General features: G+C 40.2%; 1 protein-coding gene across 2 annotated transcripts in view; it reads left to right on the top strand.

The window, feature by feature from the left end:
* CDYL2 (chromodomain Y like 2) overlaps positions 1-12,788 on the top strand; it is a 57,063-nt gene that overhangs the window by 22,895 nt on the left and 21,380 nt on the right. For both annotated transcript variants that reach the window (XM_048958386.1, XM_048958387.1), the window contains exon 2: positions 7,085-7,679. In XM_048958386.1, coding sequence (XP_048814343.1) covers positions 7,085-7,679 — 595 coding nt within the window. The remainder of the gene's footprint in view (positions 1-7,084; positions 7,680-12,788) is intronic.

Genomic DNA, 12,788 nt, shown 5'->3' with positions numbered 1-12,788 from the left:
CTGACATCGTGTAAAGGAAGCATAGGCAGAATCAGGTGCCATTAAGCTGTGCTTGTGCTGAACTCTTCTTTCTGATGGCCACAGCCTTCCCACACACAAACTCTCAGATGTTAGAAAATTGGTGAATCCCATTGAGTTCAGCAGAGAAACAGCTGATGACAGCCATAGCAGAGAGCCATACATGTGCCCAGAACAGGCAGCTCTTTGTGGAGCCTAGCAAAATATTTTGTCTTACGCACATAGATTTCTCATTCATCTTTTAGTCATAAGTGCTTGCCACAGATCAATGTTCTTCTCAAACGAATGGTCCTGCTTGAAGTAAAATTCATCCATATCTCAGAGTACACTAATTGGATTTTAAAATCTCAATGACAGTAGATAGGAACAACGTTACTTTTTCCTTTGCTGGTCTACACACCAAGAAAATACCCGGTATTTCTGCACTTAATGTGTGCACTGTAACATACAAAACAAATTTAGCACTATAGTAGAAGTTACCAGCTGCACTTTACCATGGAAATAAAAGCATTCTTTATGAAAATGAAGTGTTTTAAATAGTACCATAACAGGTTCATTCTGAAAGCAATTGTGCTATCTCATTTGTAGTGGGCATTTGATCATAACTGACTTTAATTTTTAATACAGAGGACATTTGCTATGGCATGCTTCTCGCTTTCCCTTCTGTAAGAAACATGAACCCTCAAAACCAATCAGGAACTGATTTATTGTAGAAAAGAAAGCAGTGATTTGATAAATACAGTGCATCGTTATGCTTTAAAATAAACAGAAAACCTGATGGTCTTTGAATTTCCACATATGTTGCATGTGTTGATTAACATTTCTAAGTGAAAGGGATTTAAACCATTTACTGAGGAGCAGACCTAACAGGCACTTTGCATAAACAATTATTTTGATGGAGGGGTGCAGAGTTGGACTGCAGAAGAAAAAGTACTGCTCATCTGATACATGAAATGCATTGTCAAGATGATCATAGCCAACTGCTCAAGAGTATCTCTATTTTTTAGGACAGAAAACTGATTTGCTTTTGAAATGGAATCTTTCAGTACATTTTACAAAATGATTAAATTCAAGGAGTGCCAGCTGTTTGCTACACAACCTATCAACAACAAGCCCAGGGCAGAAATATGTTCTGCATTGTTAACATATCCAGTATGAAAAGGTTTATATGATGTAATTGTCTACAATGACAGGCACTACACGTGTTGCCCAGGAAGTCCCTCCCAGGTCCCCACATCATTTTTTCATTTTCTAGTCCTTTCCAAAGGCACAGTATTGGTCCTTACAAAAATCCCCTTCCACAATTTGAAGATTCCTATGCGTATTCCTACCTGCTCAAAAGCCACAAAGATTCTGGCACTTCCATTACAGGCACTGTTTGCACATGTATACTTAAATATCCTAATAAAGACAGTGATTTAGATGATGTCCTTAAAGTTACAGTGGGAGAGGAGGATGGCTTTTAGAGACTGAGTGTGAGGACTGTAAATTCTGAACAGGAGAAGCTGCAAGAACAAAACTAGAAGACAAGGCCACGTATTTGGTCCATCTCAAGTCTGCATGTGTCTGTTGCAGGACGTGTGGTTTGCAACCATGTTTAACCTGAAGCTCATGGGTGTTTGTCAGTGAAAATATGGAACTCTTAGAATGCCACTAGCAAGCTTGGTGCCTCTTCTGGTTCTGAGAAGATTGTAAAAAGCTAGAAATCCATAAAAAGAGAAAAAAGGAAGAGAATAAAAAGCAGTGTCTTCGTGACATGAGCAGGGTAGGGTGCTCACTGAACTTCCTGGGAGATGTCAGTTGATATTTTGCGTGTGAATAGGGACATCTTCCCATTTATTTTATGACTCTGTAGCCCTTTTGCTTTCATTTCTTCCAGGTAACTCTATGAGTTTATTCTTGGGGAGCATCTGTAGCTGGTACAGTGATTGGATCTACTCTGTTTTAAAGTGGTGGATCAGATCTGAAGAGAGACCCAACATTAATTCCACCGTTATTTTTCTAACTGACCCTGTCAGAAGATACCTTCCCATATTTTTCATACATCTGGAACAAATGCTCTGATTAGCAGGTTTTGAGAAAATAAATAAAACTACAAGAGAAACACGTCACATATACAAGCAAGCAAGAGATTTAGAACTAATGAATACATTATTTTTTAAAGAGAAGATAAGAAGAAGGAGGTAGTTAGGGCAGTAATGAATTTTTAGAAAACAAACATGTTGAATCAGATGGCATTTATCTCTCTCAGAAGTCTTCCTGCCTTTCTTGGCGCCTTCTTCAAATACCCATCTATATCCCTTCCAACAGCCTGAGGCACAACATGGGACAAAGACCTCCAAAGAAAAAAACCAACATATAAAACAGTATGAGCGCTGTAATTTAGAGTAATGAGAAGCAGTTTTTCTAGTGTGTCTTGAAACCAGTCCACACTCTGTACTGTACGCTAAAAAAGACCATCTGAACATCACAGATTACATTAAATTGTTTAAATAGATATGCATGGACAAAGAAGGGATGCCTTGTAATTGTTTTGGAAATGACTAAGAAGACATGTGGTCTTCCAGGCCTTTCTGGAAATTGCTAAATACCTCCTGGAAGGTATTTTCTGAGAGCATAAAGATTTTTTACGGATGCTGTGCAGCGTTCCTGTGAGCTGTGAGATAAGTATATTGTGCTCCGATTTTACACGTGTATCTACAGAAATACTTCAGCAGGAATTACCCTTTTTAACTTGGCCTACATTTTTCTTTAGGTTGACAATAACACTGTGTGGTTCAGTGGGTGAGTTTGACCCTGAGACTTTTGTGAAGGAGGAAACCGTATATTATACTCAGCATGTATAAGCTCTTGATCACTAGATTATATCATGAAGTTCTTGAAGCTCCTCATATTTGCACTGTAATCAATTGAGATATTTTAAATTTCACATTCAGTTTAGAATGTTAATTATTTAAACAAAAGGAGTTCATTTATGACTTTATCTTCGTTTCTGCCATTGTGCATACTGCTAAGTTTACTTGGAAGTAGAGAGTCTGATGCAAATGCACATGCACGGGCTCTATGGTCTTCTTCTATTTGTTCTCTTAAAACATATTTATATAGTAACATATCAGCACACCAGGTCTCCAGAATTAGTAGAGACAGAGACAGAGATTCCAGGCAAGTAATGGGATATGTCAGTTCTAGCACTCTCTTAACTGCGATACCCCTCTGTTACACTTTGTCTGCACTCATTTCAGTTTTATTAGATATCACTACTTGGTTTTCCACCCCAAACGTAGTGAATTTAGAGATTTGGCACAGTGTAACTGCCAAGGTCACTTTCAGGAAGATTTTATTGAGTTCTCACTAAAGATAGAACAGGGGAAAATGGAAAATCAGACAGTGAAGCCGTAGGTGTTTTCTGCATATTCCCAAGTCTGTGCATTGTTTGTTCTGGGAAGGGAACAAAATTATTTCTATTAATCACTAGCTGTCACAGAATTATTTCTCATTAAGAAAACTCATAGGAACTTGTGTAATCTGAAGTCAATGCAGAAAGGTTATTACTTTAAGTATTACCTGTTAAAACAAATATATATATCATTTAATATATTTTCTAAGGTATGTTTATTATTACTGTGGACCATGAATATAAGGAAAATGGGACAGACTATACCAGGTGTGGATAACAAACTGATATTTATGCTTACACTGAAGCACTTCACTGTATGCAGTGAAAGAACACGGTGGCACTCCAACAGTGATAAAAATTGATGGAGAACTTAAAGCCCTGAGAAAGAGAAGAGACCACGTTGAGAGGTCAAGGATGTTTGATGCCACCCACAAATGCATCTAGGAACAAGCAAGAAGATGGTAGTGAGAACAAGACAAATGTCTGCTCAGACCTTGTGTACACCATTAGTCAAGGCACTGGTTATGGTGGCTGGACCAAAAAGACTCAATGACAGTAATTTCGGATCAGCCTGCATTTTTTTTTTTAATTTTCTCCCCAGCAAAACAATTGATCAGAATGGTTTTGCTGGGCAAAACTGAACTCCTTACAGAGTTGGGGTTGATCAGAAACAAAAAATTTGAATATATTTTACTCAGTGCCTCTTCGTTCAGTTAAATTTGAAGGGAAACCCTCACAGCTTTGTTCTGAAAATGCTGTCATGAAATGCTTAGTCTTTCCCAAATATATGTGCTTACTGGATAATTTTTCTGAAGCCATTTATTAAATTTGACCCGATTTCATAAATACTTCTCACTATGTGTTGTTTTGAACGGGTTAATCACATTCTCCATTGCCAGTATTTTGTTTCCAGAAACAAAGACTACTAATGTTTTTCCTCCTTTCATTCTCTTAATTGAAATTCATAATGCCTCATCACCAAAATAGTTCAGTGCTTCCCAAAATAAAGAACGCTTTCCAAGGAACCTCCTCCCTTCACTTTCCCTCCTTGTATCAGCACAGCAATGTGCAAATGAGTAAAGGGTTCGGATAAGCTTACCCGTACATCCATGAGGGAAAAGAGGTAAGCTTGAAGAGTTGTTTTTATATGCATTTCTGAAAATGGCAAGTTATTTGTGCATCCTTTCTGAGGTTCTTCCTTTGGTAAGCAAGTGGGGGAATGCCGAGACCCAAGTTGCTCTGACAAAGCATTAACCTGACGCCGTTTGTTCCCAACTACAAGCTCCTCAATAAAAGTGGAGGCGAGTGCCTGCCTTGTGTAGCTCTTACAGATAGAGGAGTGCTCAGCTGAATTCTCTGCAGCAGTGATAGCTGTGGTCTACTGAGTTTTGCAGCTATTTAATTTTTTCCCCATTATATATATTTATATATATGTGTGTGTGTTTTGCTCCTTGTTATACTGAGCTGCAGTAATTAAAGTAACAAACCCACAGACAACCACTGGCCACCAGGGAGTTCCACAGTTTGATGTAGGGTCTCACCGGCTAGTCAGGAGGACAAGGAGTATTTTAAAGGCAGGGATCATTTGGACAGCTGCTCAATATAAAGCCATCAAGATCATAAGTCTATGAGTTTGACAACTGAAAGTCTCCAAACAGGAACAGAAAAGTGGCAGTTCATTTTTTCTGAGTGCTCTTCTTCTTTTCAAACAAATGATCTCAAACTTGCCTTCAGTTAATTGTTTTGCCACTGAGCAATCCTGAAAGGGACCGCGCTAAATTCAGAATGAAGATGATTCCTTACTTTGCTTCTGGAGAGGCTCTGTGCAAAACAGAGCACAAGGATGAGTTGTTTGGGTGCTGCAGTTGAGTGCCCAGGAGATGGAGGAAAGCTGTGCAGTCTGATTCAGACACAGATATCTTAGTGCTGTTCCCATGTAAATGAATTGGGATAGAAGTACAACGTTTGGAAGCTAATTACTTTTAGACTCCTTTGGGGAACCCACCTCGATTTCTATAAATGTACAGTTCCAGCCAGTGAACAGACAGAATTATTCTGTTGGTTTGCTCCAACAGGGGAGCTAAAGTGAACAATCACATACACCACCGTGATTGCCCTTCTTCAAGGTTAAATGCTCCAAACAGATTCCACTGTTGTTCTTTATATGAGATGATTTTTCTTTGACAAGCAATGAAAAATAATACAGTAGCTATCCATGTGCTTATTTTTCCTAAGTTAACAACAGCACTTTTGTTTTAAAATAATGATTTTTTTATACTGGTGGCATCCTTCCTCCTCATAAGCCACATTTTCAAGAAGTAAAAAAAACTAATCAGAAAACAAAACTTGGGAGAGACTACACAAGGTTTCTAACCATAGCCCATTTTCCAACAAGGGCTGCTCATGGCACGTGTTTGTCTAACAAAACTTGTTTGCTCTAGAACCCTCCCTACTTCACCAAAGTTACCTGTTCTGTGCTTAATCATTCTCCCATCACAAAGATCTTCCTAACAGCTTATCTGCACTACAACTGATGCAGTTTAAACCCACAACCTGCTGTCCAGTGTGCAGAGAATGGATCACAGCTATCTTTGCATACCTGTCTTTAACTCACTTCAGATTGTTACATTCCCCTCTTCTCTGAAGTGAACAAACCTCTCCCAGTTTCTTTGACAAGACAACACAGATCACTAGCCCTGCTTGTGTGTCCCTACACTCTCTCCCTCTATTTGAGATGTTGCAGTGCTGAGGCAGCACAAAGATTTCTTCAGCTGTACTTTCTCTTTTCCACAACGTGATACCATTAACGCGTGCTCAGATGGCAGACCAGTGTAGTCCTTTTGTGCAGGAATGAAAATAGACTTTTTTTCTAATTGGTTCTCTGTTTAGGATAGGCAATCAAGGCATGAAGAAGGCATTTAAAGGTACATAATCCATGTGTGGGTTCAGGAGAATGATCAGGAAATAACAGTATAGCAGAAGATGCCTTGGCTAGCTCTTTCAAACAAGAGGTAGCTGAGGAATATAACAAAAGTAGACTCATTTTACAAACACATTTTCAATGAAATCATGGCTTCACCACAGATTTTTAGGCTCTCCCTTGTTTGTTTTTTTTTGTTTTTGTTTTTGTTTTTTCCAACATTGGCCATTGCAGGTTCCCAGATCAGATTTGATCAGGCATTTTACATCTTTTCCTAACGTTTTTAGAAGGGAGAAAGGCTTTGCTGTCAAAATACCACTGGGGCCACGGCGTTCCTCTCATGTATTGCCAGGTCTGTTCACGAGAATTCTTCGTCAAACAGAACCATGTAACTCCAATTCCTAAATGCTATGTCAAGCAGTTTATACACACACCAATTAGACTCTCATCAGCAGTCAGCAAGCTCCATATAGGATCCAATGGGAATATGGTGTTGGATTGCATCCTATGAAATTAAGATAAGTTTTAATCAGTAAAATAGGCTGCTGCATTTTTGCCAACTTGGGTAGGCTTTCAGTGTCAGAGTCATTTCAGATTTTAGGCGCTGCATTGTAGGCGCTGAATCTCATGAATACTGAAGCTGCTTAACAGTGTCAAGGAGGCCTTTGTAGCTGCAAACGAAGAACATATTTCTCACGACCAGAGCATTTTTCTGTCTAACGTGATACTTGTTTGTTTTTTTCTTTCAGGTGGAGAGGATTGTAGACAAAAGGAAGAACAAGAAGGGCAAGTGGGAATATCTCATCAGATGGAAAGGTTACGGAAGCAATGAAGATACTTGGGAACCTGAACATCATCTCCTACATTGTGAGGAATTTATTGATGAGTTCAATGGACTACACGTTAGTAGAGAAAAGCGATCGAGACATGGAAAACAGACCAGTACTACAAAATTTTTACGGGAAAGCCGAGGGTCATCTCTTGAGAAAATATCACATAGACCTTCTGAATCTGGGAAGGCAAAAGGGTCAGCACACAAAAGGAAGAGAATTAATCCTTCTCTACAAAAACAGAAACGAGGATACGCAGCAAAGCCAGCATCTGCTAATGACAGGGCTGCTAAAACTGTAACTTACCGAACTACTCCCAGCGGTTTACAGATCATGCCACTGAAAAAGCCACAGAATGGTCTGCAGAATGGAGATGGCAGTCATGAAAAGGATTCTAGACATTTTGGGAATGGCTCACAACAGCAAAACATGGATATAAATGATCATGAAGGAGAGCAAAATTTGCCCAGCGTGTTGGAAGTTAGTAATGAATCGCCTGTTGTGAACGGAATTGGTATGTGATTTCAACAACTATAGTCTTTTGAGGGGGGGTTAATTGCAGAAACTGCAAAGTCCACTCCTGGAATAGTGATTGTCATGCTACACAAGAGATATGGTGAGAAGCACATAAGTTTCACGTCCTTTCCCAATTCCTTATGGCATTTTTCTCAGTTAGCATCTCTCCTCCTCTTTTCTATGGAGTGAGGCAAAACGGGGTGGGCTTTATTCATGGCACTGCAGTGTAAAGTTCTTACGAGGACATGATGACGAGGCATGTAGTAGGAACGACGGCTGAGGAATGCCTACACTGAAATTATGTTTGTCTATATTATCAAGTGCCAAGTCACTGAGCGGTTGTATGTGCACAAACCTAACGGTCTACAAAGATCAGAACCATTTTATGGTATTATTAATACCACTCTTGCTAACATATCCTGGTAAGTGCATCCAGAGTAACATTCAAGGTCTTCAGGATTAATGCTTTTCAGTATTGAGGAATCATCAGACTTTCTAGACTCTCACCTTTGCCATTGACTAGAGATGTGAGAACTTGCAAGACATTCTCTAGTGGAAGATAGACGGCCTTGAAGTGAACTAGATGATTTGACTATAGGAAAAGTTCATTTCTAATCATAGTTACTGACTGGCTCAATTAACAAATAATAAACTATCAGAGAACATAAATTTATGTTCTCTGCAATGTATTACACAGTTTAATGCAACTGTCTATCTTCTCATTATCTAGGTACGTCCTATCTTTTTTTCAGCCTATCAAACTCACAGTGTAGATGTGCTTTGTAGCAGAAACTTCCATACGTGACATCCTAGTAGATCAACTTTTGGAATGTTTGGTTGTATTTCTTTATTTTTTTGCTTTCGTGGGCTGATTTTTGACCTTTGCTTTCAGTGTGTGTGTTTTTTCAAATACCTTTTAAAAACAGCAGGAGCTGCTCCAAATGATTTCCTACTGCTTACTGATATAGTGGCAAAACAAACTTTTGAGTATTATTTTTTCTGCTCTTACACACTGCATAAAGGTTTTCATTGAGTGATACACAGTTGTTCTTGGTTACTTTTCCCTTCCAGTTGCAGTTAATTTAGAGCACGGCTATATGTATGATTCCTTTCATTATGCATTTAATCTGCTTTACTGCTGCCAATTCACCTTTTTGTTATGACTCACTGGAGCTCTTCAAAATCTTTCATAGTATTTACTCTACTTATTTGGTATTCTCTTCAAAATTTCCTCTCATACTTCTCTTCTCAGTTCATTAATACGTACATTAAATAAATTAATCCTTCTGCAGGTCCTTGGGGCAGCCACTACTAATCATTTGACATGATGAAAAGTAACCATTTGTTCCAATTATTTATTTTTATTAGCCACTTTCCATAGCCCACGATAGCGCTCATTTCCTTAACAGCTTCTTGTGAATCGCCTGGCCAAAAACTTTTCAGAAGTCAACATAAATTATAACACCCAGCTTTCCATTTTTCACTCTACCAGCAACCTAAAAAACTCCCCTTGCCTTGGGAAGCAGAGCTGCCTGGCCCAGTCTTACTAGTTACATCTTAGGCTGGCGGCTCGTAACGCAGACATCAGCTGCCTCACTGAAGATACAGTAGAATATACAATCAGCTGTCAACGTGTGAGTAGCCCAGATGATGCCAGTGACCCTTCAGATTGCCTCTTCAGTTTGAGCTCATGTGAGCCTGCTTAAAAAGTAAGGTGCTCCTCTAAACAGTCTTACATACCTAACCACAGATATTTTATGTTATTCACTGAGGAAGTTCTGTTACAGAATGCATTTTTCACAGCATTGATTCCTATATGTAGATTTTTTTTTTTTTTCTTTAAGCTAAGGACTAAAGAACTCTAAGGTCAAATGAGCTGCTGTTTGTCCCCACAGAACATAGAAGCAAGGTCCCCTGTGAGCACTCACTTTTGGGAGAAAGCAGCCCCGTGTTTGGCCGTGCTGGAGCTCCTGCCTTGTGGCTGATGCATGCAGCTCTTGCATTGCTGACTTCCCTGAAGGCAGGAGATCTGTGACTCCCAATCCGGTCCTCCTCTAAGAAAACCATACCCAGCAGCAATACCACAGTCGGAAATCCCTCCAGCCTTTCTCTGTGATCCCCAGCACATGCATAGTGGGTAAAATTACAAAGAGGAGAAATGAGACTACCAAAGGCAGAGCAAGCAGCAATAGTGAAAAAGGCTCTAAAGAAAAACACCAGCCTTTTTTCTTAATGCTGCCCTCTAAACTTGAGAAATCGTGTTTCCTGATACGGAATTTTGCATTATTTGAAATGTCAAATCACAGAATCTGGCACCACTTACTGCAATTCACTGACCTCCCCCAGCATTCACACTCACAGTAGATGCCGGCGTGACCCTGCCACATGCCCAGCAGTATCACTTTAAGCAGGGCAGACATCACGCTAAAACTAGCCTGAAATTTTACAAATTACAAATGAAGAAACTTTGAGAGAAAAATGCCCATGTGTTGAATAACAGAAGTTTTCTTTCAAACATCTTGGGTTTCAAAACTTTCTCCAAATCCGAGCCAAGGTCCCCACGCTCTGTCCCCCGAGACCTGCAGTTCTGTGGCCGTCTGCTTGGCGGGTCTCCCGCCTCCAGCTCGGAGGCAGCCAGCTGTGCCAGAGGTTTCGGGCTGTCTGCCACGGAGTCTGGAAGTCAAAAGCCCGGCGTGCCCCACCAGCACTCACAGGGCTCCCGGCGCTGTATGCAGTGCAGAGCCGGAGCCGGGAGAGCCTGGGTTTGGCTCCTGGAATCCACGGCTCCTGGGCAGCCCCGGGCAGCATCCTACCAAACAGACATCTGTGTCTGTTTTGAGTTTGCCTATGTGAAGCCCAAATGAATGTCAGCCTCCTCTCGCTGTTAAGTGGATGAACGGACTGAAAATATATTTAGAAATTTTCAGTTGTTGTAGAGATGAAGATGTTTGGTATGTATACGTCTACGTGGGTATGGGTAATTGTTTCCTGCTTAACCATAGATACAACTCTCACAAACAAGCAATTTACCCCAGAGAGATGAATGCAGATGTACGGATGTACGCATAGAATTCTATTTACAGCATCACAGAGGGATGGCACTCTCATACGCAGAAGTTGGGAGAGCTTTTATATCAAAACCCCTCTCCTGACATCTACACTTCCCTTCATCAGGAGAGCAATGTCATCTTTACTGGCAGTTATTTAAGGGTCTGCAAATTGGAAAATGCTGAAAACCTCTGCAGGAGAGCATCCACCAATGCTCCCAGGAGCTAACTAAAGCATTCCTTCTGATGACATTTGTTGTCTTCTGTTATCACGTTGCTATTTCTCTCCATACATTGTAATTGCGAGTGATTGTTTTGTCAGGTTTCTTGACAGCATCAAGAAACATCCGCTTTTAATTTTCTTTCCTTTTCTACACAGCTCTATTTCTGTACCATCTGCTGAAGAATTTTTGCTTGTCATGTATCACTAACCACTGTTTTTCTCCATTACAGAAATCTTTGTCGTCTCATGGTGCCCTTGATTTAAATATTCTCTATGAACTTAGTCATTGCTTCCTCTTGTTTTTTTAGCTTGTTCAGTTTTATTTATTCTGGAGATGTACTGGCAGTAAAAGACAGCCAAATATGCTTGCTTTCTCAGTTTGGATAAAAACCCATTGCTTTTAGATATCTTACAGATGCTCCCTTAGCTGGAGAAGTCTGAAAGTATTGGTAAATTATCACCAGAACACTGTTATTAAGTGTGTACAGTATTAACACTGCCCACAAGAAATACAGAAAAGAGACAGAGAAAGGCTGTTGGGCTGACAGGAAAACCAAACTCTTCTACCAGTGAGAAGAAAGGAACGTGTTTTATTTCACCTACAAAAAATGAAATGCATGGAACTTTTCATTTAACATAAATGCACACTGCTAATAAAAGGAGAAGTCCAGACCTTCTTGCCACAACATCATTATTCCCTCCCTTCCCTGGCACCAGTTTTAGTACTCTTGAGCCTACAAGGTGAACCAGATCTCTCCTTTCATACTCTTTCCCTACCTTATCTTCTTAGATTCTAAATTTCTAATCTGTTTTCTGCAGTGCCAAGTACAACAGAGGCCCAGACTCAGTCTGGAGTCTTCAGGCACCTTCTAGTACCAACAGCAGTAACAGTAATATCACTGCATTTCCTCTCATTTGATGGCAGTGGAACGCTAGACAAGAACAGGGACAGGTGACTGAAGTGGTGAAGTGACAGGACTAAAAGAGTTTTCAGTGTGGGGAGGGGCAGGCTGAGAGGGGATAGGATCAAAGTTTGCAAAATCATCAAGGCCTCCAGTAAAATAAATGCAGAACTGTCATTTCCTAAATCCCTCAACAGCAGAACTAGGGGCCACTTGGTGAAACTGGGGGATCATCAGATAAAAGCGCAGATGAAAGAAAATTCTTCCCTCTGCAGTGGTTACTAAACTTCTCAAACTCAGACCACAGGAGGCTGAGGAGACAGACGGCATCAACAGGCTCAAAAAGGGATTAGAGAAATCCATGCAAAGGTCCACAGTCAAACACTGAAGGAAACACGAAGGATGAATCTTCTCATATTCCTGCACAACATGCAGGGATGATACCAGGGGAAAGGACTGCAGAAAATGGCCAGGCTTGCGATGTCTCCTCAAATAGCATCCTTCATTGCCATTCTTGGAAATGGCACCAGTTGTCTGGGAATATCCTATTTTCCCTTAAAGATACTGAAACTTCTTCTAGATACATGTTCAGATACCTTCCCAACTCATACTAGTAGTTAAAAACAAAGTAATAATTAGATTAAACTCCTTCTAAAGGAAGGATTATTTTCTGCTTTCTATTTGTACTTAGACTGAGCATCATGTAGTCCTTCCTAAGCTGGTAAACTACATTTAGAAGTACCTAAAGCTTCCTTAGTTAATTTGTGACATCCTTAATTCATTTCGCATGCATGACAGATTACTTGGTGACGGCCTCTTTCTTCCTTTGTCACAGTCATTTTTCATCTTGGCATGCAAAGGTACTGTTTACCTTTGTGTGCATTCAGCAGGTGCTAACTATTAAACCTCTCACAACAGCAGTTGGATGCCTCACA

The sequence above is a fragment of the Lagopus muta genome, chromosome 12, assembly GCF_023343835.1.
Source record: "Lagopus muta isolate bLagMut1 chromosome 12, bLagMut1 primary, whole genome shotgun sequence".
Lineage (NCBI taxonomy): Eukaryota > Metazoa > Chordata > Aves > Galliformes > Phasianidae > Lagopus > Lagopus muta.
Note: the sequence above shows the minus strand (reverse complement) of the source record. Positions and strands in the feature narration are given on the sequence as shown.